Source organism: Netta rufina, assembly GCF_964035555.1.
Source record: "Netta rufina genome assembly, chromosome: 6".
NCBI lineage: Eukaryota > Metazoa > Chordata > Aves > Anseriformes > Anatidae > Netta > Netta rufina.
Window position 1 is genome coordinate 40,136,527 of NC_140129.1, and position 27,631 is coordinate 40,164,157.

Sequence of the window (27,631 nt, forward strand, 5' to 3'; positions counted from 1 at the left end):
TACCACGTTCTCCCAGGGCTCTTGCAGCCTCTGCCGTAGCGTTTGCCACCACAGCCCCGTCTGGGGCTTCTCGAGAGAGCTCCTGGTGTTGGCAAAGCGTTCTGCTCAGGTGCGTTGTTCCACAGAGAGCTGCTGGCTGTCTCTGAGACATCTAACAGCATCCCTCGATCTGCTAGAAATGACATGCTTCCTGTGTTTTTTATTTTCCTCCTATTTTCACCAGGTCTGCTAATAGGAAAACCAAATGCTTTCTTCCTTGGTGGGACTTGCTTGGTTGAGGGAGAGCTTTAACCGGTCCTTTTCCTTTCTTCAAGTCATAGTTTTTACCAGGACAAATAAAGATTTTTTTCTTTCCAGTTTCTCTTCTACCCACAGGGTTTCAGGCTAAGTGCATTCTTGTTAACTTCAGTCTGCTTCTGTTGCATCTGTTGTCTTCATAAATCAGTGAACTTGGTTCATTTGACTTAAATGGAATGCTTGCAACCATCCCAGTAACTGGCCAAGGTAGAGCAGTACATACTCTCTTGGCAAACTTATGAAGATTACATAGATCTATGATAGTAACGAATAATTAATTTTTAAAGGATACAGGTTTGTATTGTTCCACTAGTTAAATTCTAGTTGTGAAGATTTATTTTTGGGGGGAAGGGTGGGTATGGGACTTGCCTGTGGAGGAAATGCTTTCTGACATTGGCGTTAGAGGCTCTTACTGGTGCTTGTCTATTTAATTACTGAAAGCAATGGGACAACTGTAAAACTTTAATCTATATGGACTTGCCAGGTACTTCATATTTTTGGTAAGAGCATGTATGATCTTGTCTACACCAGGGAGTTATTGCAGAATAAGGCAGGGTGTGAATGTGAAGCACTTTTCACCTTGTATAGACAAGCCTTTGATTTTTCTTGCCGGAGCAAACTCTGGGATGTTTCATGTATGTTTTTGTCCCTAGTTTGGGCTCTCTGGTGACCTTACTGCTGACAAGGAATTACATCTAAAGCATGGATCTCATGTGAGTGATTTCAGCAGTCTGCTTCTGTGAAGGGAGTACTCTCTCACAAGAAAGCCTCCAGTCTTCTTACAATCCAGCACGTAAGTCCTTTGTGGTAGATACTGCTTCTCCTCAGTGTTCAAACAGGACTCATTTTAACATTGTAACAAGGGCTCTTAATCCTACTGCATTATACATTAAAATAAAAAGTGCTTTAAGTGAAGAGGAATTGGCAAAACACGGATGTTTGAGTGTTTCCTTGTAGTTTGCGATATAGAGGAATGTCTGAGTGTTACTCATAAAAGAGCATAACCAATTAATTCAAAACAGAGGATTTGCATTTCATAAAAGACAGAAAGGGTAGAATCCCAGGATTTGAGACAGGAAGCAGGGAGGGTAATATTTCTGCTTTGCCACATTCCTATGGGCGAGATTTCAGGAGATAGCTGAGCCAACCTAGCAGTTTGTTGTGATTCCAAGGTGTGGTTCTCCTTCCTGCTGTACCTGCCGTGGGATCCTGCTTTTTCCAATGTCATCTCCGTGGCTCATCCATCCCCTCAGTGCCTTTCAGAAAACACGAAGAAGGTTTTTTAACCTTTCCTGCCAGTTAGCGTGTTGAATCATGTTACTGAGTGTTCAGACAGAACGGGCACAATGCAGCAGGAATGTGCAGCTGCCCTCTTTGGCCATCATGTAAAGACTCACCTGTTAGGACCTTCAACAAACTGTTTTTTGCTTCTCTGAAATAAAACAAAAATAAGACTGCTACCCTCCTTGAAGTATGTTAGGAAGTGCAATGTGCTTAAAAAATACTGAAGACCAAGATACTCAGGAGGAAGAGACGGTATATATAAATGCCTAAGATATATATTGATTCATGTGTCTCCTGGATTCTGTAACTTAATGTCTAGTCTCCATGCAGGCTTGAGAATATTAAAGTAAATTAGCAAACTTGGGAATTTATCTGCTGTGTTACTGCTTTAGGCTCTTTATTATTTTGTTTTAATTAATTTTGTTTTATTTAATTTTAGTTGAATTGTGCTATGTTTATGAGCCTTGCATTCACGTTTATTTCCTGGACTTAGGGTCACTTAGTTGTCTTGCCTTTTTTTTTTTTTTAACCTGTTTGTTAACAGATCCATTTAAGGCAGTTGCATTCTCTGAAAGTAATAATCTTCTGAATTTCATTTCTAAAACAGTTTCTAAGTTTTCCTTGTATTATTTGCCCTGTTTGAGCAGGTGGGCTGGACCAGGTGACCTCCAGAGGTTTCCTCCAGCCTCAGCTACTCTGTGACTCTACCCTACCCAAAGAAGTCTTAGTGAGCGTCATTACTTTTTGTCATTGTGTATTTCAAGTCGTTGCACAGATATCACTCTACATCAGGTAACTGAGGTTAGAAGTTATATATTCTAATGAAAACATCAAAATCTACGTGAAACAAGAGCAATATATTTTAAAAGTCACATTAAAACCTCCAAAAGTATTTACTTAATAGATAATGCTGATCTCTACTTTTAGTCCTGTGAGGCAGGAAGTGTATAATGTGTCCTTTGTATGCACACTTTGGATGGAGCTTTGCATTTGTTTTCTGGCAAAAGTGAGTAGTTGAAATTCTCATCCATTTCAAGATCACAGAATCATAGAATATCCTGAGTTGGAAGGGATCAGTTGGAAGGGATCAGTTGGAAGGCATCAGTTGGAAGGATCATCAAGTCAAACTCCTGGATCAGATATTTTACAATCAGGTTGCAGAAAACATCCTGTCCTAGAATTTCTGAGTGTAGCTGATATGGAGAGGAAAAAAAATAGATCAGAACGTGCACCTGTATGGGACATAGATGTGCAAGATAAAGACAGACGTGTAGTGTTAGGAGAAAATTATTAATGAAACAGGAGAAAAGAGGCAAATTTTGCTTTTTGAAAGGAAGGAAATGATGAAAATTCCAGGAAAAAGCAGAGAAAAAATTCTGAAAATAATCTGGTGGTGTGGATGAAGAATATAGGTGATCTGGAACTAGATACGATAAGGAATTGAAATGTAGAAAAAAGCTTTGAGTTGCATCAGCACCATCTTACTGTCACATTAGCGTGGCTTTTTTTCTAAATGTCAAACATACTGGATTCTTTGCAAACTTGGAAAGTAGCTTTGATAAGGAGAAAGCCACCTTTTCTGTATACTGGCTGTAACTCTGACAACAGAGATTTGTCCATTGCTGGGTTTATCAAAGAGATCTTCTATTGCAGTAGCTGGCCAGGGGTAGGTCAGCTCAAGGCCCCCCGCTTCATGCACAGTGTTACGTGGGGCTCTGGGCCGGGAAGGAGGCAGGGGAGCGCGGTGGCCGTGTGGCCTGCAGAGCAGGCAGCTGCACCAGCAGGATGGCTGCCTGGCCCCTGGCCTCACCAGGTGTGGCCAATGTCACTTCATTAATGCCATCAGTGACTCGAGTGGTGGTGTTTCCACAGTGCATCAGTAGGAGAATCCAGGAATAGGCTTAGCATTGTTTTCAGCATGTATGTGAAAGTTAAACGGCTGGCACAAAAGAGAAATGATGATGTACCTGCTTGGAGAAACCGAAGGGAGTTGTGCCGCCATCTACTCCTCTTGTAGATTTGCTTCAGTCATGTTTTCAAAGCACAAGTCCCTTAGGGGGCTGTTTGTAAACTACCTCATTTTTTTCCTCTTCTGAGAGATCTTCTCAGCATCTGTAGTGGTCTGGCCAGCTGACATGGTGAAGCCCCTGAAAGGAGTAAGGCTGTGGAGCGGTGACCATTGGCAAGAAGCAGGTATTGGCACACTCAGTTCAGCAGTGTTTTGGCTGGACCCTATCCTGTTGTTGCTGCGGATATGCTTTTCAATAGATAAAAGAAATGATGGAAGAAGCCTTCATTTCTAGACAGTAAACATATATTCTCGTATGATGTCCTACGATGTTTTCCTCTAACTACATGCATCTCTAATCACATACTGCCAGTTTTCACCAGTGCCTGTTTTGGCTTGGTATCAAGCGATTTCATGTAGCATTTGGAGGGAATTTGTCTTCCTTTTTTAAAGGGTTCATCAGTGAGTCTATTACAAATCTTTGGAGTTCAGTGATTTATTTTTTTCATATCAACAGTGGCACCACTGTCAGACCAGATGTGGCAGGTGGCATTTTAGATACACACAACCATCCCACTTCTAGAAGCGCAACTGAAGACCGTCATGCTGCTTGTTTATGTGTAGCCTGGCAGGAGAATCATGGCATTCAATCTGGAGGTGCTTAATGTTATTTCTCTGTTCTTGTTTTGCTTTGCTACTTGGTTATATGCGGACAAAAGAAATGACTATGAGAATTAGCATGTTTGTTGGATCACATGTGTTACCATAATTGTATACAGAAGAGACCTGTGGAGTTAGATTGATTTGAAGTCACTTTTCTGGGGGGGGCTGTGTGTCTATTGTCTAGATATCTAGAGTGCTGTTTTGAGAACTGCCTTAGCTTACCAGTGAAATTCTCAACACATTACTTGCTTTGGCCAAGTCTAATTTTGGAAAAGATGGTCTGTGATTCTTTTTTTTTTTTTTTTTTATTTTTTTATTTTTTTATTTTTAAGATAAATGATCTTGGTGGTTGGTGTGCTTTGTACCTAAAAAGAAAGTCAATTGTTACTGTTTAGAAGTGGCTCCTTTCCAAGTTCTGAGTTGAAAATGCACATCCTATATATGAAAAGACTCCATGGTAGTACACACAGGCACATAACTTGATAAGTTTGTGGTATTTTTTCTATAGGATTTTTCATCTGTAGTATTTGACAAGTTGAAATTATTAAGCAAGTTGGAAGTGAAGCATAATAGCTTTATCTCCCTCACTGTTGGTTTATCCAGGTGTTTCCTTCTGATGAAGATATTAATTCCCTTTACATGGCATAACTTGTTTCCTCCCCTTGAAGTTTAAAACAGCTGAAATGGAGAAACCAAGCACTATATATGCAAGCTGTAACGTAAAAGCCACAGTAAACAAGCAGAGGGCTGATCAGCTGCAGTAGTTCATTTGTTGCGTTTATGGATTTTAATGATATTCAATATGCCTAGAAAAATTAAATCATTAGTATTAAACCTTGTTGGGTGGGCTTTTTAGTCTTCTCAATAGACATGAGGGAAATGCAGCCCTTGACTACTCACCCAGTGACTGGAGAACTTCTCCATTCTTCCTGGGGATGCTGAGTAGAAACGGTATGACTTTAACCAAAATGAATTTCGGTTAAGCCAGTTCTGTCCTGGGTAATGATAGTAGACAGATCTTGTGTATACTAGCTGATGAGGAAGCACTGACTGCCTTAAAGGAATGTCCTGTACCTAAATTTGTAAGAATTCAACTGGCATGCCGTCATTTTGCTGTCACCTAAATCAAATTTGGTTTCTTCCTCCTACAAAGGAGAGTTGGATATTGTCTGCAAACAATTGCAGCTACAGAAGACAGCTATGTGAGTTTTCTAAAGTGTAATGACTCCAAATACCAGGCAGTGCTTCTGAATCAGCTGGTAGGAATCTATTGCCATGGAGAAGTGAAATGGGACATCACTGGGCTGAGAATTTTTGGGTGATGAAGACTTCCTTCTACTGCTTCCCACCCCCCTTATTTTCTAGACTGTGGTGATGCCTTAATAGTACTTGTGGCTTAGTAGGAAGAGACAAAGTTAGTTAAATACACTTGTGAAGGCTAACCTTTACAGGCTATTGAGCCTTTTTTTTTTTATTATTTTTTTAAGAAATTGGGGAACCTACATCTGTTCTAACGGATATACTGGAAACTGCATGATAGTCCAGAGAAGAAAGTCTGTTAAAATGTGGGAGTCAAGTGATGCAGATACTCATGACACATCTGTCCCCATCTCTGCTGTGCGAGATCAAGCCTGTCTTCAGTTTTGTGGGTCATGAAACAATGTCTGGAATTGCAACAGCGTGGAGGAGGCGGGTTTAAACTGATGCAGTGTGGAAGGTGATTTTGCCTACCAAGTTGTGTGAACTGCAGCCTGTATAATTTAAGATGGATACATTCTGCATTGCATTTACTTTTTGCTGTTTGAAGTGAATGGCTGTGTTGTTTTACAGGCAGATTGTTAATGTTCATTTGGAAGCTAGGGCAGTATCTAGGACAGTTGAGAAACTGGAAGCATGTTTTGTTTCCATGCTCTTAATCTTCTGTTCTTTCTGGAGGAAAAGGTGCTGTTATAATGTAAGCATATGGCTGTTCTGTATAATAATCACAGAATCACAGAATCACAGAATTTCTAGGTTGGAAGAGACCTCAAGGTCATCGAGTCCAACCTCCAACCTAACGCTAACAGCCCTCCACTAAACCATATCCCTAAGCTCTACATCTAAACGTCTTTTGAAGACTTCCAGGGATGGTGACTCCACCACTTCCCTGGGCAGCCTGTTCCAATGTCTAACAACCCTTTCAGTGAAGAAGTTCTTCCTAACATCTAACCTAAAACTCCCCTGGCGCAACTTAAGCCCATTCCCCCTCGTCCTGTCACCAGGCACGTGGGAGAACAGGCCAACCCCCACCTCGCTACAGCCTCCCTTGAGGTACCTATAGAGAGCGATAAGGTCGCCCCTGAGCCTCCTCTTCTCCAGGCTGAACAAGCCCAGCTCCCTCAGCCGCTCCTCGTAGGACTTGTTCTCCAGGCCCCTCACCAGCTTCGTCGCCCTTCTCTGCACCCGCTCAAGCACCTCGATGTCCTTCTTGTAGCGAGGGGCCCAAAACTGAACACAGTACTCGAGGTGCGGCCTCACCAGAGCTGAGTACAGGGGGACGATCACCTCCCTCGCCCTGCTGGTCACGCTGTTCCTGATACAAGCCAGGATGCCGTTGGCCTTCTTGGCCACCTGAGCACACTGCTGGCTCATATTCAGCCGACTATCCACCATCACTCCCAGGTCCTTCTCTGCCTGGCAGCTCTCCAACCATTCCTCTCCCAGCCTGTAGCTCTGCTTGGGGTTATTGCGCCCCAGGTGCAGGACCCGGCACTTGGCCTTGTTGAACTTCATGCAGTTGACCTCAGCCCATCGGTGCAGCCTATCCAGATCCTCCTGCAGGGCTTTCCTACCCTCGAGCAGATCGACACACGCACCTAACTTGGTGTCATCTGCGAACTTACTGAGGGTGCACTCAATGCCCTCGTCCAGATCATCAATGAAGATATTAAAGAGGACCGGCCCCAGCACCGAGCCCTGGGGGACGCCACTAGTGACTGGCCTCCAACTGGACTTGGCTCCATTCACCACGACTCTTTGGGCCCGGCTATCCAGCCAGTTTCTAACCCAGCGAAGCGTGCTCCAGTCCAAGCCATAATAAGACTGGACTAGGATGAGTTGGGTCAAGATTTCAGCGTGATTTTTAGAATCATAGAATGATTTGGTTTGGAAGGGACTTGTGACTTCCAAGACCTTTGTCTTCCTTTCATTTTCTGTGTACTGTTAAAGCTGAAATGGCAGTTTCTGACCTAGTTTTCATCTAGTTTTAAGCTTCTGATTTTCTGCTGACGTAGTTTGTGCAGGGTGTCTCTTCTGCCAGATGGAAAGCGATGAATTCTTTCTTGCCTAGTGTTTTGACCTTCTTGTAATTAAAGCAAGGGCTTTGTCATGTTTTCAGTGTTTGACATGGTAGGACGGAGAAAGGTAGGTTGAAAGTGGCTATTATGACAATAGGAAGAAAAAAAAAATCTACGGTTATATTTAATTTTTATTTCTTTGCTCATTCCTGCCCAAGCATAAGCTGTTGGTGACATCCACCTGTTCCTAGGATTGCTGGCTGGGATTCTTGTACTGGTGTTCCCTCAAGACTTTTTTTTTTTTAACCTTGTGACCTTATTTCTGTGTAGAACACCTCTTCAGATAGTGGCTTTCCACTTAGAGGAGGGCCAAATTTTTCGTTTTATCTTTTTAACTTTTTTATTGAAGTAAGTATTATTGCTGAAGGCAAGCAGCAAGGAGTCTTTTTCCTCTTATCCACCCTTCATTATTCTACTTGCTCCACACGCCCCCACCTTCTTCTTACCCCCGAAGCAAAAACTTACTTTGCTGCATGATCTGTGTATCCTGATCTGTCTTGGAAGGCTGGAGGAAAGGAAAGATAATTCATTAAATTTAGAAATAAAAGGCAACAGGATGATATAGAGGGTAATTTACTTCTTTGGAATGGAACGATACAATTTAAGGGAGAAAACAGCCTGATGAAAGTGAAATTAGTCTAAATGAGATGAGACTAAGAGAGCACAGTGATCTTTTGATCAAAGCCTTTGAAGAAACTGGCAGTACCTTGAAAATGATAAGAGCTTGGAGGTGAGGTTCAGAAAGAGGCTTAAATAGCGAGGTTAAAATTGGTAAATTCAGTAGGGAGAAGAAGTAGGTTTGTTTTTTTTGTTTGTTTAAGTCATAACTGAAGAAAGATGAAATTCTGTAGGAAATTGTAGACGGTTATGTCTTGGTATTTTCTCTGGAGGAGCTTGACAGAGTGGGAAGAAAAAAAGAAAAATAGATTTTCTATAACTAATATGTGGCCACATACATATATATATACATATATATATATATACATATATATATATATTTTATATATATATATATTTTTTTTTTCTATATGAGAAACAGCTGGTGAGTCTTAAAATCTTACAGCTCCTCTGTTGGAAACGGGTGCTCTTTATCCCAGCAGTAGACAGGCAAATGAGCTATCCAATGTTTTTTCATCTACATCATTGCCAAATCTTTCAGGTTAGTTTAAACTGGTGTTTATGACATTGGAAATTAATATATATTTCTTTGTCAGTACTTTACATCTACTTCAGTGCAAGATCAGTTTCTTCAGTGCTTGAGGGTAGTAATACATCGCTGGGGAACAGGAGTCTTTTAAACTGGTAAGCAGTCATTTCTGCAGTGTCTGGCACCTGACCAAGAATTTTTGGACAGCAGTGAATTGAAGAGACCACATTTTCCCCTGTGGTCACAGTCCTTAGAGACCATGGCCAAAACAACCTGCAGTAGGGTCAGATAGTAGCATAGCAGAAAAGTGAGTGGTTGCAGGATGGGGTAGGTATGTTGATGAAACCTGGGAAGTCAAATCTAAAACCAGACTGGTAGGAAGTAATCTACTGCAAATGCTCATTCTAATAGCTAGCATGATAGTGAGGATGTTTTTCTCACGCTTCCTCATCTTTCACCTCTTTTATTGTATGTTAATAGTGCTTCAGGGTGCAGTTCTGCTATTTAGCAAGATGTTGGAAACCTCAGAAACCTCTGTGTCCTTTTGAGTCTCCTACTAAATTGAGACACAGCTTTCAGGGGTGTCAGATAAACTGGGGGGGATGCAGAGTATCTCATAGATGATAATAATAATAATTAGGATGTTGAGTGAGCAACAAGTGAAACAAGTGCAGCATAGTTTGTCAGCTTTGTATCTGTATTTGTATTTGTATCTTCCTGCTTGAGAAATATCTAGAAAAATAAATTTAAAAAAATAAATGTCATATTGATTTAGTGTTTCACAGAAAAATCATTCAATAATACCTGGTTTACTTCAGTGAGTTTGTTTAGTTTTGGCTAAAAGCAACCTGTTAGAAACATTTTTACGCTACATTACAAGCTTTTTCAGAGACAGACTTCTTCAGCGTGTCTGTCATTTTCATTCATACATTTGAGTAATAATAACCCAAATATAGCTCATTATAAGTTGTGCCTTTAAAAAAGACGAGCAAAACCCACTGTTCTTTCTTTATCAAATGTTCCTGTTCCTTCGTGATTTGGGGGTCTTGTGGATCTGCAAATACACACTTTATTATAAAAATGTTAAATATTGATGTCGTAATGTAATTGTTTTAAAGATTTTTACATACTCTCTTGTCTTGATTTCTGTTACTTCACTAACATCTTGCTGCTTTAAGTGACTTTTGTTTTCTTCCTGACTGAAAAACACAGTTAAGCGAAAGGAATTTGACTTTGCCAGAAAAGGGAAATGTTTAAACTCTGTGTGTAACAAATGATATTCTGACTGCATTTAAAGGCAAAACAGCACTGTTGCTAAATTAAGTTTTCTGCAAACCTTAGGATGGAATCTTTGGATACTTGTACTAAATGCACTTTTTCCAATACATCTTTTCTTGAAGTACACATTTAATAAATCCTGTGCTGAGAGGTGTTAAGTACTGTTTTGCAAATTGTAGAATGACTAAGATGTTTCACCCTTTACTTCTTTGCAAATACATGCTAACTGTTTTTCAGGATTTAAATATGGAGAGACTGAGCAGCATGAATTTGGGAAGTAGGTAAATGTGGAGTTTGTGGGTACTACTAGCTCAGGTGGTTACATACTGTGAAGGATCAGTTTATTTGTACTCTTCAGACACGATGAACTCTTGTGGATAGATCTTTGAAAATGACCCACTATATGCAAGGTATATGAGACATGTATGCCACAAATCATTAAAGGAAGTGCAACAAAAGCTATGAACCTTTTTGACGCTGATGTTAGTAACTGCTAGTAGTAATTATACTTGCAAAATATTGTCATGTGAAGAAGTTTCTGAGTTTTAAGAGATAATTGCAAACAGGGAAAAGGTGGAGGAACTTTTTCTGTCTTTTTGCTTTTCAAGGGGTATGTTGCCTAGGTTGTGAAGTACATAATTTGTAAAAGATTAGGAATGAAGTTAACAGTATCCATCTACTCCTTACGTAACTTAGCATTTCTATTTTATACACCTGATCATGTTTTGGAATCCCTCATTTAGAAAAAAAATGATTATGCAAGTTCTTAAATCAAAGGACTTTCTACCCCTTCCCTTCATGCTCTGAGTATGAGGCAATTGTATGAAGTATCTTGTGTATCCCAAAGATGCACGGTGGGATTGGGGCTGGAGGGCAGTACCTGTTTTAAAACATTCAACATGAACTCAGGTGGGAGATCCATTTTTTTAAGCAACTAATATAATTTTTGATTGCATAAGCAAAAGAGTGTTGGGGTATCTTCCTACTTATGTGACATTACTAGTAGCATCCCTTGGATAATGAGTCCATATCTGGTATTTAAGAGATCCTCAAGAAGGAGTGAGGGCCATGCGTTTTCATGTTAAAAATGCACTGAAGCCTCACCTGATCACTGAACTCCTCAGGAGGTTTAGTTGACTTCTGTTAATAAGCTCCTGCTTGGGAAGGTTCTGACAATCAGAGTCACTTTTCAAACCAGCAGGCAAAAGGGCTGTGAGATCTAATAGTCAGGAGTTAGACAAGGCATACTTACAAATAGGACGGTGCTTACCCAGCGGGGGGGAGTGTAACAAGTGGCCTGGAGGTTGTGAATGAAGCCTTTGTCATATTCGAGCATGTGCAGGAGTCCCTTTTACAAGATTCTATAGTCTTTTTGTGCAGGAGGACAAACTTCAACTGTTAGATAAATGAGCTAGTGACAGATGTAAATTATTTGCCCCTTACCTAAATGCTAACAGTATGTGACGTTAGTCGATGTAAAGACATACAAATGTGATGAAAAGACTGATGTCTATTAATAGAAAAGGTCTCTTCAGCTGCACGTGTTGGATTTAGTGCAACTGTATGCCACGGCAGTTGTGCAGCTCAATGGAAGCAGTGGCCGTGATGCATGATGTGAAGTAAACCTTGAGAGAGTTAATCCATGCAGATTTCTTTCATGTGGCGATTATGTTGTTTGCTAGGAGACAACACCAGAAGCAGCCAGGTATTAAAGCTAGTCTGATATGGATAAGCAAGGTGCAGTTGCAATGATTTCTAAAACTATTTAGTTGTCTATGTTTCTCCAGGTGGGAGAAGGGTTTTTTAGTGTTTCTGTACCTATTCTTAATTAGGAGTAACAATTGCTCTGCATAAAACTTCAAATAAGTGGTAATATTAAAATCACAAATAAGCTGTTTGTATTTTTAATACACACTAAGCTGTGCTTTTTTTCCTTTCTCTTGTTCATACTTACACTTTTTTTTTTTTTTTTTTTTTGATTAAGAGTACATTAGCAAGGGAGGAAAATTTGCTGGAAGTGTTCATTGTTTTTTTGTTTGCTTTTATACTATAGGAGGAACACACGTATACAGCTTTATTCAAGATAGAGGATGTTAAATAACTTATTATTTTGGAGAAAAACTAAAGCTTTAAAGCTCCTGGCAATTTGTGTGGAAAGGGTGGTATTTAAGTGAAGGTTTTCCTAAAATGGTTTCAAAGGTCTCTGCTTTCTTCTTACTATAGTGACAAGTATTTCTAACACTTCTAGAGATCAGATGAATTGGAGAAGACCAAACAAGCAGGGAGAACAATATACCTGAAATTACAGATCATAGTTGAAAAGAATTTCTAGAGGTACTAGTTATCTAGAGCTTTATGATGTTGGGCCCTTTTTCCCCAGTGTAAAGTAAATGCAGTCACTTAGGGCTTCTGTGAGGGCATTGGTGGAGAAGGGGGTGGAGGGAAACGTTTGTTTAAATGTAATAAACCTGTTCTTCCTTTAAAAGGATGGATAAGGGAAAAAACGTTGATACAATTGACAGTGTTGGTATGAGGTGTGTGTGTGTGTTTTTTTTGTTTGTTTGTTTTCACTCTTTGAGTGATTTTTTTTCTTGTTGATTTTTAGACCTGTTCTTAGTGATCTTCTCACTGGCTAAGTATCACCTGCTAAATTGCCAGCTTTCTTCTTAACTGCACCTCTTTTCAACTCTTTGTCAGGGCAGCATCAAGGCTTTAAGCACAACAGTGTGGGGTTTTTTTTTGTTCGTTTGCTTGTTTGTTTTTTTCCCCACAAATAGAGAGCTCTGATCTTTTCTTCTTCTGACTTGGATGCCATGTTTTTCTTGTTTGAAAAGTGCAGTGTACAGGGTGCACTTCCTGAGAGTTCTCCCCAGGTTTCTATTAAAAACAAAATACTGGACATATGAAATAGAAAATAAAATGACGAGGCCTGCATTTTGAATTACATCAATTTGGGCATCCAAATTACAAAAGTTTCTCAGATTCCCTCATATTTGCTTGTTACCTTTTAAAATTCAAGTCTGTAACTTAGGATGCATATCTTTTCTGCAGCTATCCATGTTGATCCATCAGGATCCACTTGATGACTCCTTTATAAAAGCTCGCTTAAAATAACTCATTTGATACTCAGCTAAGAAAGGCTATAAGCCTTATTGGAGAACTGCTAGACTTTCATTAAGTAGTTTGCTTATGCTCATCAGCTCTTTGGGTTATTTAAAAGGAATTATATGTTTATTGGAAAAACATGTTGGATTCAACTAGTTGTTAACAGTGTGTTGAAGTGGTCTTGGGAATCCCCAAATACTGAACTAACTCTGGTTGGCATACCAAAAATACTAAAGTCAACCACAAAATACAGTTATTTCGTAGTTAGAACTCTCAGGCAGGGACTACACTGTTACAGCTTGGGACAAGTTTTCTTTATCACCTAGGATCCACTGTCATGCCTGAAAAAGCTTAGTAATTTCACTGTAAAAACAATAATGAGTTACAGCTAGAAGTCAATAGCTCCATAGCTGTGTATATTTACTGCTTTACCAGCTTAGAAAAATTTACAGAGTAGCACATAATCTGCTAGCAAAATAAAACATTTTTCCTCCAGTCCTTACTAGACTTTATGATTATAATAAGAGTAGGGGGGAGGTCTCTGGTAGTCTCCATGGAATAATTGGTTTGTATAGCTTCTTTACAAAAGGAACCCAAAGAACGTTGTTAGATTTGAAGCCAGACAGAATTCTAAATGTCAATTAAACTATGTTAACAAATAAAAGTAGCTTTAGTTTTAAGTGAAAGTTATCCTTAGGAGACGAGGTCATATGTAATGCATGATGAACAAGGATATGGAAGTTTCACCCTTTTTTTAGCCTTCATTGGTGAGCATAGACAGCTGCAGGTAGATGAGAAGTGAAAGAAACTGAGATGGAAGTATTGAGCATTCTGCATAGGAATGATGGAAGCAGTTTGCACTGTGCTGTGTTCACACTGCAGTACTAGAAGAAAAGGAGAAAGAGGTTTGAAACTCATGTAAGCAGTATTTTTGCTTATTTGTCAGTTACAAGGAAGAGAAGAATGTGGGAGAGACTTTTAGTTGCTGTTGGGTTTGATATGGTGATGAAATGGGTTTTTAGGGCTGTTTCAGTCCTTCAACTAATATTCTTCTTAAGAGCTGCTTTGATTATCCTTCTCTAGGAAAAAAAAAAAAAAAGACTATTAGCATACTGTTATTTCAAACGTAAAGTGCTATGCAGCAATTTTTTTCCCCACTAGGTTATATTCAGTCAACTTACAAGTTAGAAAGTATGTTTTTAAAAGGCAACTCACTGACAGCGCACATTAATTTTTAGGCAAGTGAACAGTGTGTTGTCTTGCAGTAAAGCATCTATGGATCTATAAGTTCAGTTTTCCTGTCGCACAAGGAACACTTGTATTAATGTTAATGAGATTAATTGGTCTTGCCAGACTCTACAGATGATCTGTATGCTATATCGGATTTTAGAAGTCATGAGCTTGCCCAGGTTACATTTTTTTTTTAATTACATATATATATACAACCAGTTTAGCCAGTTTATGCTGCCAAATTAAACATTCTCTTCCAATTCTACAGTCTAAATCATTAAACCAGGATAAAAGCATTTAGAGCTTAACAGTTTTTCAAATTGTTTTTAACTTCATTTATTTTATCATACAACTTAAAGGAATTTAAGATGATACAGCATCACATGACAAGACAGTGATCCTTGTATCAGAAGTTCTATATTTGAAATCCAGGAGGTGTGGAAGCCTGTAAAGAAAAAAAGCTTTATTTTTGCTTAAGATAATGCACAGTGTTCAGACAATCTATCCTGATGTTCATGATAGGCAACATTTTGCTCAGAAGTTAACTTGAAAATGAATTGCTTTCCAGCTGAAAGGTAGGAAGGCAAGAAAATTAAGGTCCTCCCTTTCCTTGCAGAGGGCCAGTTCTGTGTAGAAATCTAATGTATGTCTGTAGAAATTGTTTATTATATCCTTAGTACGGGATGAGTATAGTTCCTTCGTCGTGAATCTAGGTCAAAATCAGTTCTTCTTTTTTTTTTTTATATTATTATTACTCTTCCACATTCTCTCCCCACCCCCAGTCATTAACTTTCTCACCTAAACTATGAACTGTTGGGATTTGCTAGGTTTTAATATTTCTGTTTTAAATCTGTTTTGGGAGCTCTATAATGGGAATCAGCTGGAATATTTGGCTCACCAGTGAGCTGACTTAAGAAAACACCTATGGTCTCAAAGAAGTGAGACTAATATAATTAGTAATAATAAAATAATAAGTCTAATATAATTAGAAAAAAACAGGTGATCACTAGCCACAGTCAGTAAAGCAGACGAGAGTTTGATGCTTTCACATCCTTTGTCCATTGGATTCCTCTTTGTGCCCAATATTATTTCCACTGACTTTTTTTTTTTTTAATGTCACATTTCTTCTGTCTTTGAGCTGCTTCTGGAGACTTCTTTTAGCACTGAACCTGTTTACAATTCTGTAAAAGTTGTTTTATTATTACTTTTTTGTGGAGGCTCAGCTCCGTCAAACCAAACTTACTTACCCTCTTGTATTCTTTGGTTCTGGTTGCATTACAGTAGTGAGCTGTATCACTTCTTGGGGGGGGGGGAAAGCACATCCAGTATTCTCTTTAAGGCAGAACTAGATTAGATATGCTCTTTGAGCTTTAGCAAGATGTCAGGAAAACTATTTCTGTGTTCATGATACTAGTCGAATTTAGTAAAATCTGTTGTTCTGCAAGATTTATGATGTTCTAAAGTGTTTGTATGTAAAATTTGTCGTACAACAAACATACCAGTAATGTGTAACACTGAACAATTTTAGAGGAAACATGAAAGTTTCAAAGCCATGCATAGGTTAGAGAATACCAAATTAAAAATGTCTCTGCAAATCTAACTAGACTTCCCACTCTTCTACATCTGCATTATGTTTCAGCCCTGAATTATATGACTGAACACTTTTATCTTCACTAAATGCTTTAACTGTATCTGCAAACACCTGCTTACAGGTAGTAAAGCTTTGTGTTTTTTTTTTTGTTTTGTTTTGTTTTTTTTAATTGAAAGCTATAATACTCTTGAGTATAATTACCTCAGTTGTGACCTACTATAATGAGCTGGGAAATTTTTCATTTTAAGGAGCTGTCCAATTACATATAGAAATGAGTTCCACAGAACTTATGACCTTCAAACTGTAACAATAAGGTCAAAATTATATATCTGGGTTTCTGGAACAAATGACCAGCGTCCAAACATTAAACACAGACTCTGTGTTTGTTCCAAACTCACACATGTAGCAGTATCTTAAGTCGTGTGGTGTGAAGTGGCTGGAAGGATTCAAGAAGAACCAGAACAATTTACCTCTTCTTTTTTCTTTAAAAAAAAAAAAAAAAAAAAAAAAAAAAAAAAAAAAAAGTTATGTGCTAAAATTTGCAAGATCCTTTCTGAAGTGGTGTTCAAGAGCATGGGGAAGAGAACAGTGGAGTTGGAATCTATTTTTTGTCAGAGAAAATATCAATATTGTTCAGTTTGGCTGATAGGTATGAAATGTATAACACAGCTGCCCTGTACAGTACTGTGCTTTACCCAGTTGTGTGAAAACATCAGAGAAGGCTTGTCTTTGTGCAAGTAACATTCACTACAGCATTTTCAGTCTGTCATTTTGTAGATATAATGCATAGCTTTCTTGGGTCCCAGTCAGTGTGCTATAGATGAAAAAGGGGGTTATTTTATTTGTAGGCATCCTTTGGAATATTTGAATGAATAGGACACAATTACATAATTAAAGATTTTAGCACAGTTTATGTACAAAAGAAAAAATTTGGATTGTACAGTCCAGCATTTAAATTTCTAGTATCCTAACTTTTTAATGCTTGCCTTCATAGTTTTGGCATTGTTAATGTATGTAAGAGCCTTTTGTTTAGTCTGCAAGTTTGAATGTGGTGCTGTTTAAAAAAGATAAGCAAAGAAAAACATAGTTTGAAGTACTAATAAAGATAAGTGTTTCATACAGATACTGGGAAGTTAGTTCTGTAATATTAAAGAACATCTGTAATAATTCAAACATGCTTTTATACATAGTTCTCAATGCAAAATCATTCTTCTTTCTCTCTCATACCTATTTCAAGCTAGGGAAGATGTTCTTAAGTGCTTGATTTTTAAGTACGATTTGAGGACTTGTTGGTTTTCCACAACTATAAGATGTTTATTTGACTCTTTAAAAACAAATGACAAAAAAGAGGCTCTATTTAAGCAAAATAAGATTATATTCTTCCTCATTCAGTGTATTTCTGTAAGGAATCCCAACTTAAAATATTCAATCTAGCACAGGACATTGAAGCTTTAAGTAGCCTTGCTTTAAGTAACCAGGTCTGAACCGTTTTCAGTATTAAAAAAAAAAAAAAAAAAGCCATTTCACAGAATCACAGAATCGTCCAGGTTGGAAGAGCCATCCAAGAGCACCTAGTCCAACCTCTGACCTAACACTAACAAGTCCTCCACTAAACCATATCACCAAGCTCTACATCTAAATGTCTTTTAAAGACCTCCAGGGATGGTGACTCCACCACTTCCCTGGGCAGCCCATTCCAATGCCTAACAACCCTTTCAGTAATTTTTTCTTTTTATCTATAGTTTCTTGACTAACTGTTTGCTAACCAGTTATGGCATTCTAGTGCCCATGTTTATTTCGGGGCTCTTGACTTGCCTCTGACAGCACAGAGCAGAGGTGTGGGAGGCATTTTGGAAAGGGCGCTGGGCTGGCCCTTAAGGGTCTCATCCATCTGGAAGATTTCTGTCAATAATCTACTTTTCATAGATCTGGAATGAAGATGAGCTTTAAAGCTTACCAACTTTTTTTTTCATGCCTAGAGCAGAAGCTTGTGAGGTTTACAGCTTCTCTTGCCGTTTTTGTTTTGTTTTTGTCCCCTTGCCCAACACTGTGGTCAGGCGGATGAGCACATCAACTGGTGCAGATGTTTCATCCTCAGCCCGACACTTCTTACTCAAGCACCACAGCTGAATGTCTTTTCTTGCAGATGTCTGTCTGAGCTGTTTCAGAGAAAAGTATTCTACTCTTTCCTTATGGGCATGCTCTTTTCCTGTCCTCCTCCGTCCTGACTAGTCTATCCAGTGCAGATCTGAAGTACAGGCTGTTCACTTCTGTGTAACGGTCTTGAAATACCTAGCAGGCTAATGTAATTACATCTCACGGAATCGTCTGTTCTCTACAGTAAGCAGCCTGTTACCTGCGTTTGGGCGCTGGCACTCCAGGCGTCTCAGAGCCCTGTCCCAGGCCCAGGCCTGAGCTCTGAGCACGGTGGGGCGAGGGCTCCTCCAGAAGCCTGGTAGCACCCTGTGCCGAGGGATGGTGGCTTTGGTTGTTTGGAAGGCAGTGCTGCTCCTTGTACAACTTAGTAAGTGGCTTGTGGTCTGTATCATCTGGCTGTTTCCAGCTGATCGTGTCTGAGTCTCTCAGAAAATTCTAAGGAATTTTTTCCTTCTGTATAACAGTGGACCTGAGGACATGACTTGTAGTACATTCATGTTGCATATCATGTGCTAAACTGAGATAGCTTTGCAGTTTTTCAATGGAGAGAGAAAACAAACAAACAAAAACAAAGCAAAAACAAAAACAAACAAAAAAACCCTAGAATTTATAGATGCTTTAGAAAGGTTTCTGAGAAAGAACTGCTCTTCACTGTTCCTTGCATTGTTTTCCCTGTAATGGAAGATAGTTACCTGAAACATCTAAACTGTCTTCCAATTTTATAACCTGGATATATTTTTCTTATACTTGTAATTCTCAAATCTGCAACTGCTGCTTGCTTGAAGTTGACTGTTAAATTTGAGACGTCAAGCACAGACTGGGAGACAGAAATGCATGTGCTCACAGTCATGAATGTGTCTGACACGTGTCTGTACATAGCAGTGATAAGGACTGCAGTGATTTAATTTGTTGTGCTGTTCTTGTGTTGGTCAAGAGTGTGTTATATAGGTGAAAAACATTAGTGTGGTGATACCATGTCCCATTGTCCACTATCAGTTCTGTAGTTCCACAGTCTCCAGCTCATCCAGCCACGTCGCCAGTTCCTTCAGCTGTGCTGATGAGCTCAAGTCAGGAGTTGGGCTTTTATTCTTTTCTGTTTTTGACAGGGTGTCTTACAGTAACTTACAGAGGTTTAGCCTTATAACCTTAATTACACATGGAATGTGGAGAATGCTGTATTAGTTTTCTTTATAAAAAGGCAGCGAACTCTAATTATTTAGTTCAAGTATTAAAAATGCCTTCTGCTTTAGGACTTTGCTTAACCAAGCTACATTGAACTAAAAATAAAGCCTGCCAATAAGTTTCTTCTAATTACCTCACTGTTTTGTTTATGCTGAACCTACCTTTGTTTTGTTTGGTTTTGTCTGAATGGCCATTATTAATGTTGCATTTAATTGTGTTTCTCTTTGTTATCCTTTAGGAACAACATTTAAAATGTTAAAGGCAGTTTTAAAAAAGAGCCGAGAGGGTGGAAAAGGGAACAAGAAAGAATCAGGTATGAGTATTAATAAAATATTTTATAATGTAGATGAGTTGTGTATTATAAGTTCAGCAATTTATTCTGTTGCAGCAGTGATGCCCAGTCTTCAGGACAGAGGGTGACCAATATTGCTTACGCTAAGTGTGGGGAGGTCTGCATGCCATAGGTCTTCTGCTTTGACTGGAGTCTTTACATGCAGAGCACTCATTTTGTGCAAAAGTAGGAGGTCTGAACCAGGAGGTTCCTGGAAGTGCGTATCCAGCGCACTCATTCTGGAGCTGCTGCCAGGAAGAAGGGCAGATGAGAGCAGCTTGCTCACTTTTCTTATCATAGAAATACTGCGAGCAGGATGCATGTATTGTCCTGTCAGCTTTAACATGGTCCAAAGTCTGAGGTTCAGAACCATGAACTATAAAAATCTGTTTTAAACTACTTTTTCAACTATGTTATAGCAAAAGGTTTATTATGTGTTACAGGAGATATATATGTATTGTTAGTCATGTATTTAGGAAAAAATATATTGAAATTAAGTGAAAATTTTTAAAGTTGGTTATCAAGCTTCCATCAAGTTCTGATTTTTCTTTTAACTGCAGGGGTTTTTGAAAGTAAAATTAATCATTAACAAATTTTAATTAATAGCAGAATAAGTTTTATTTTCTATTAATCTTAAATTCAGTAGGCCACTACTTAACTGTATTGTATTTCAGGGAGAAAGTAATTAAGAACGCTAATTCCTGTTTTCATGGGCAGACAATGACAAGCAATGCTCTTTGAGAATAAGTAATAGTAAAAGAAGTGCAGATGTCGGCGGCTGAGTATTAAACCTGCCTGCTTTGTGCAGGGTATGCTGAAGCCTATGTGAAGCTCTGTTGGCTAGAAACTTAAAGGATCTCCATGACAGTTACCTTTTCCCTCACAGTTCTATCTTTAACTGGGAACTACTAATTTAGATTAATATGTCTGATTTTCTGGTTAGTTTAGATCCTAAATTATCAGTAAGAGTGAATTTATGCTTTTTGGCAACACAAATTTATTACTCCCATAATAATAATAATAATAATAATAAAAAAGAAGTAAAAGATTTAAAAAAAAAATAGTCCTTTAATGCACTAAGTAAGTACTGTGCACTACAGTACATAGACTACCACATTAAAACTGTCAAAACCTTTAAAACAATGCAATCACTACATTTGCTTTGAAAAGGAAGTTAAATATGCATCTTGCCATGCTACTTTTAAAACTGTACTAAATTAAAGTCCTACAAAGAAGGTTTTTTAAGTGTTGTTTTGCAAAAAGCAGTTCTGTGTTCAACTGGCAGGTAACTCAGAAAATTCTTGTGGTCTTCTGAAGTTTACACTTCACCACAGAATCTTTCGAAGTGACTGAATGATGAGAACTGTTCTAGAAAGAAAAAACCCTGAAACTAGAACAAAGATGCACAGAAGTGATCTCAGAGCAAGATGAAAGGCATCCTGTTAATATTGTATGTACCACTAACTTGAAGTTAACAGCTGGAATTGTTTAAACATAGTAGGCTAAAGATTTCAGTAGTGAGGCTTTCCCTGGTACATTTTTCTTTAAAATACTAAATGGAAATTGGTTTAACCTCAGAAGGAAAATTAGCTTGTTTGGAACGGAGCTTGGACCACACTTTAATCAAAGTCTGAAGCTTGAAAAACCTCTCTCCTCTAGGTAAAAAAAATCTGTATTTTCTGTTTGGGGATCTGATCACATCTATCTAGAGTAACATCTGCAAAAGAAAGGGTTTCCTCACTTTGTTTTAAACAAATACAATTCTGCTATGTCCCTGAATAGAAGGGGATGTTAGGGTATATAGTTTTTACTGTTTCTTTTTTGTTTTGTTTTTCTTTGCTTTAAAAACAAAGATCTAAAGTTTCATGTATAAATTGAATGATGTGGAAATGAAATACTGGGAAAAATCAGTGAATAATTCTTGGCTGGTGAATGCTAGAGTAAGTAGAAGTGCAGGAACTTCTTTTTAAAATGAAGTAATTAATTTATGCAGTGGTTTCCACAGGTTTGGGCATATTTTGTATTTTGTATTTGAAGATATTTAGAAAAGTTTGGGGGAAAAAAATGTGTACATTCTGTTCTGTGTTACATCCACCGCTTCTTGTGAAGCTGTGTTCAGTTTCATAGTTCTGTCTGTTTTATTTCAAAGGACCTTCCAATTCTTTCAACTGTAAGACATTTCTGAGCTTCTTTTGGTGAAGGTACGAAGCCAGGCAAACAACACTGATCAGCCTGTAGAATTTATTTTTTTGCTCACTCCTCTCCATGACCCCTAAAATCCAGACAGGGAGAAACATAAATTTTTTGAATTGCAGAGTTGTCCCATTTCATGGTCCTTCACATTCCTGATGACAACATCTTTTTAAAATTTATTGACAGAACTATGAAGAGACTGAAAAGGTAAGCTAATGGTGGAAGTTGACTTGAGAGTTAATGTGGAAACATCCATCCTCTTAGTCACCACATCTGAGGGTAGTGCAATAGTATATTTAGATTTTTCTTTGAACTTCATGGTTGCATACATTTGATTTTTTTTTTATTGACAAAGTTTTGAAGAAGTTTTCAAGTATTTCAAAGCTTCGGAATGCAGCAGGAAGTAGACGAGACAGAAAAGTTTAGTAGTGTCAAACTAAATCTGGTTAGGAAGACTTCTGTGACCTTCTTTGAGTATAACTTGTTCAGGAATAATAGCTGAAAAGGTAGGAAGATGTTAGGTTGCCACAGCTGTGTCACATTTGGCTGTATGAACGAGCTTGCACGCTTCTGCTGAGGTGCACAGGTAAATCTATCTTTCTTTGCATCCTAGTAGAAAAAGATGAAACATTGATGTACAGGATTGCAGGGGAGGAGCTCTAACTTCTGAAAGCTTTGTCTTGACTATTCATAATTGTCTCGTTCTAACTGAAGTCAAAAGTGGAAGAGGTTGAGGCTAAACGGCAATAGGTGATTCTTAAACAGAAGTAACCCCTGTTGTCCCATAGTTTTACTTGTGAATAAAAAAAAAATAGCCTGAAGTCGGCATAACTTAAAGCTGTATGGGATGACTCCCATTCTTCTGAACATAACTTAATGTCTGTGTGTTAGCTACATCTTACCGTTTTTGCATCTGTTAGCCCTGAAGAACCACTGCAAGTAGGAAAGAGGAGAACATACCTAAATTGAAGGCACAACTGTAGTATGAAACGGTCTGGGAAAAAATTTAAAAAATTGAAAGAAATTAAGACTGACAGTGCAAAAATAGACTGTGTGGATTTTAATGTTGAAATTGGCTCTTTTGCCCTGACATGAGGTCTTAAGAGCTGAAGATGTGCATAACATTTTTGAACCCTAACTGCTAAGTGTATTTCAATTTTTAATAACTTCTTCAATTCAAACTTATATTGAAAAGGAGGGTCACAAGAATGAGAGCTGATGCTTTTAGGAAAGAGGCTACCTTATGTGTTATACTAAAGACTACTAGAGGGCTCTTATATACACATTACCTTCTGCTCTAATCAGGTGGAAGTCAGTGTTGTGGGAATGTCACTTGTGAATGGAGAAATGGTGCCTGGTGCTACTCCAGTAGCAGCATGCTAGCAGTGTGTAGTAGGGCTTGGATCCTGTAATCACTTCCATTACAATTCTTCTTTCCTACAATTGTTTAATTACTATGGGTTTATCTAGATGTATCTGGGAGGCATTGATAAGTGAGTGAGTGTTGTAGCATTAGGTAAAATCTGAGTGAAGCAAAACTTGTGTGTGTGTGTAAAAAAAGTGCATGTACTTGTGTACAGCATGAGTACAGTATGTGTACAAGTACGTGAAAGAGGGCAGCGTTGACAGCACTTTCCATAACAAAACTTAGTGATCTTATTTCTAATTGTGAATTCAAAGACAAGGTAGTTGGTATCATATTTAGGTAAACTGATGTGCCAAGGAAGCAAACTTTTTAACAAAGCAATTTTTTGATCTGGGCATACAACTTCTGCACCTAGCTTTTCCTTTGTTTTCTGCAGTAGGAAACAGGCTTCTTTATACCCATTCAGACAGTCATTTCTATGAAGTTGATCTCAGCATTGTCTTGTACTCCTTCCTTCCAGTAAAATGATGTGCATACTGGGTAAAGCACAAACCTGGGGTAGGGGAAACCACTCAATCTACACCCTTCACATGAAACTAACATAAAACTATTTTATGATTGTTGGGAATCAAACAGAAAAAGGGTGAGTGTATTAAAGTGAGTCCAGAGTTGGACGACAAAGATGATCAAGGGGCTGGAGCACCTCTCCTACAAAGAGAGAGATGGGGTTCTTCAGCCTGAAGAAGAGAACGCTGTGGGGAGACCCTGTAGAGGCCCTCCAGTACCTAAAAGGGGCCTACAGGAAAGCTGGGGAGGGACTCTTTGTCAGGGAATGTAGTGAAAGGACAAGGGGAATGGCATTAAACTAAAAGATGGAGATGTTCTGAAGAACAAGTCTTAGGAGGAGCGGCTGAGGGAGCTGGGCTTGTTCAGCCTGGAGAAGAGGAGGCTCAGGGGCGACCTTAGTGCACTCTACAGGTACCTTAAAGGAGGCTGTAGCGAGGTGGGGGTTGGTCTGTTCTCCCACGTGCCTGGTGACAGGACGAGGGGGAATGGGCTAAAGTTGCGCCAGGGGAGGTTTAGGTTGGACATTAGGAAGAACTTCTTTACCGAAAGGGCTGTTAGGCATTGGAATGGGCTGCCCAGGGAAGTGGTGGAGTCACCATCCCTGGAGGTCTTTAAAAGACATTTAGATGTAGAGCTTGGTGATATGGTTTAGTGGAGGACTGGTTAGTGTTAGGTCAGAGGTTGGACTAGGTGGTCTTGGAGGGCTCTTCCAACCTAAATGATTCTGTGATTCTGTGAAAAGAGGGTAGATTTATTGTTATTACACAGTATTTAAGTGTAAGACTGCATCAACAACCTAGCAAGAGATACTAGACCTGTAAGCATAATGATGAATAGAAGAGTCTATCAGCAGCCTTGTGACATAAAATTTTAAGTAATCTTCTATTTCCAGGAGAGAAATCAGTCAGATGTCTGACTATCTTGTATCAGTCCCCAGGTGAAATAGCTGTATATGGAGCAACAATGCAATACGTTGTACGTGTTGTCTCAAGGATCACTTAAAACAGTTTGACATGAGCTTCCCACCTGTGCACTTGTCAGCAACACTACCCACTTCCTTTTTAAGTTATCTTTTTTCTTCTCTGAGCTGGATCCTTAGAGAAGTTAAAACCATTTTCATAGTTGGACAGTACTGAAGACTATGTTTTGCTCTGGGTTGTAAACCCAGCTCTGCCAAAAAATTACTATGTCACTGATAGCTTTACTCCACATTTCAATAAAATTTCCGGTACCAAAGGGACCTAAAGGAAGCTGGGGAGGGACTCTTTGTCAGGGGTTGTAGTGACAGGACAAGGAGTAATTGCTTTAAATTAAAAGAGGGTAGATTTAGATTACAGATGAGGAAAAAATTCTTTACTGAGCGTGGTGAGGCACTGGGAGAGGTTGCCCAGAGAAGTTGTGGATGCCCCATCCTGGAAGTGTTCAAGACCAGGTTGGATGGGGTTTTGGGCAACCTGGTCTAGTGGGAGGTGTCCCTGCCCACGGCAGGGGATTGGAATTAGATGGACTTCAAGGTCCCTTCCAACCCAACCCATTCTATAAACAGAAACGTTTATTTTTGTGTCCTCAGAAGCAATCCATGGTTTTCTAATGTACACTGGACTGCAAATATGTAAGAGTTACTCTCTCAATTTACCTTTGTTTCTTAAGGTTTTCATTCAGTCTTAGAAACAACATAAAAATGGTATTTTCTCCTCTCTTTAAGGTTATTGTCATCAAAGAAATATACTCTCTTTAAACTCTGAAAGAGGTTCTGAGTCTTTGAGTATTGCTTAGGAGTTGCCCTTTCTAGTGACATGTGTCGTACTTAGGCTTTTTGACTGGGAGTCTGTTGTGTAACTATTGCCAGTTATTATGACTTCCCTTAGGGCATGAATTTTCTTTCATTATTCTTTGTTTTTTGTCTTGTTTGTATGTTAATGGTCTTTATTTTCTAGATGTAAGATGATCTAATTTCTGTCTTTACTTCTACCCTATGCTTCTTTCTAAATCCCTTGGATATTTTTTTGCTACTTGTTGTCATCTTTTCACAGCTGACTGTGGATTGTATGTTTTCCAGTTTCTTTCCTTGAGGTTTTGAAATTGACTTCTGTAGCAACTGGGAGATGCTCTACCTCTGGCCTCTCTTGCAAGGAGTTGACCTTTGTTATTTTAGTATAGCACACAAAGTTCATACCTTTGTGTCATAATCCAAGAAATCAGAGTCAGAAGACTTGTTTTCTAACTCAAATTCTATAGGGTTTAAATCCCCTTGTCTGTCTCCATGATACAATGATTTTATAAATAACATACTAATAAGTCTCAGAATGTAAACCAAAACTACTTCTAAATTATGATTATTTTAGTAGAAGTTATACTCCAGCAACACTTTCTTAAATGCTTAAAAATGCTTCAGAGGGAGATTTGTATTATTTCCTGTTGGTTTTATATGCTGCCAGTTACTGTGTAGTAAACATTTATGTTTGTTTTCTTTAACTGTCCTAAGTTGGCATACTGCCTGCATGGGAATCTATATTTTTCTTCTACCAAATAATCAAAAGATCAGTAGATATATAATAATTATAATGGATTTTAACTTGAAAAGAGATGAAAATCCTCTATAATATGTATCTACAGAACATGCTCAATTATTTCAGTTGGCTTTTTAGTAACATGAGCATTGTCATTCTGTTGACCCAATATCAAGCCTGAAGGAACATGAATAATGGAAGTATTGTGCTTAGTTTGCGGTGTTTTTTCTGCACTAAATCCCATCAGAAGTTTAACATCAAATGTAGTACACAGCATGCATGAAAACGTCAGTAGAAATTAATGTGGTAAGTAGTTGGGATTTTTGTGCTTTCTAGTTTAAAGGATTGTTTGACTTCCATGTAGTGCTCAAATAACAAGGGGCAAATTATTATATCAACAAAAAGGTAAAGTTTAGAACATAATACTGCAGTGCTGTAGAGGTAGAGATTCTGGAGAAATAAGAATGAGATCAGTGTTTGTGATTTCTGGATGATGAAGTAAAGGGTATGGAAGTACTTATTTAATGTTACGCATCATGTTCAGTGGTCGTCTTCATGTCTCAATTTTTTAATTGGGGTAACAAAGTTCCATTATTAATATTATCTTCTTGGATCTTGTTCCATTCTCTTGTAGATCAGACTTAATTTTTTACTTTAATCTTTCGAGGCTAAGTTTCCTTTGTTTTTCCTTTTTGTATTCTGGTATCTGTATATAAATATTTTTGACTTAATATGATAGAATAGATGCTTTTATTTCTGCATTATGTTCTAGTTCTAGACTGACATACTCTTACCCTTTTTTTCGTATGCTTAGTTTTTGTATTGATGTTTTATACTAAATGACTTGGATGAAAACTCAGAATTTCAAATTTATTTCTCTTTTTGTATGTGTTCAGATTTAGTTAGGAGATGGATTACAGTTTGTGTTCTTACAGAGCTATAAAATGGCTTTCAAAGGCATGTAACTTATGCTGAGTTGTGATCACCTGTATAATATTCTGCCATTCCTGTTAGCGTAGGCCACTGTTATAAGCCTGACCAACAGTGCTAGTGCAGCACTTTGAATGATAAACCTAAATGTGTTTAAATTTCCTGACGCTTTTATTTTTGTTAATGGTAACTAAATTGCTACTTTAAAAGTGAAGTTCCAGTGCAAGAAGGCATAATCTTTTATCAAAATCCATATTTATTTAATCATTAATTAAAATTCAGTGCTTTCAGGGTTATTTGCCTGTGTAGAACTTGCTTAGTTGGAATGGATTTTTGATCCCCACTTGATATATGCATTATGTCTCATTAAACATTGGTATCTGACCAAATATACTTGTAACTAAGCTGAGAGCAATGACACCTTCAGATACCCTCTTGGCAAATTCAAAGGCTTGAA

The 27,631-nt window shown here is 38.4% G+C and overlaps 1 protein-coding gene across 4 annotated transcripts in view; it reads left to right on the plus strand.

The window, feature by feature from the left end:
- Positions 1 to 27,631, plus strand: part of TANC1 (tetratricopeptide repeat, ankyrin repeat and coiled-coil containing 1) — a gene marked incomplete at its 3' end in the record, with an annotated part of 96,495 nt that overhangs the window by 5,615 nt on the left and 63,249 nt on the right. For 3 of the 4 annotated variants that reach the window (XM_084289136.1, XM_084289138.1, XM_084289139.1), the window contains exons 2-3: positions 951 to 1,090; positions 19,516 to 19,590. In XM_084289136.1, the coding sequence (XP_084145262.1) occupies positions 19,530 to 19,590 (61 nt within the window). In that variant the 5' untranslated portion in view covers positions 951 to 1,090; positions 19,516 to 19,529. The remainder of the gene's footprint in view (positions 1 to 950; positions 1,091 to 19,515; positions 19,591 to 27,631) is intronic. The other variant, XM_084289137.1, reaches the window with a different exon arrangement.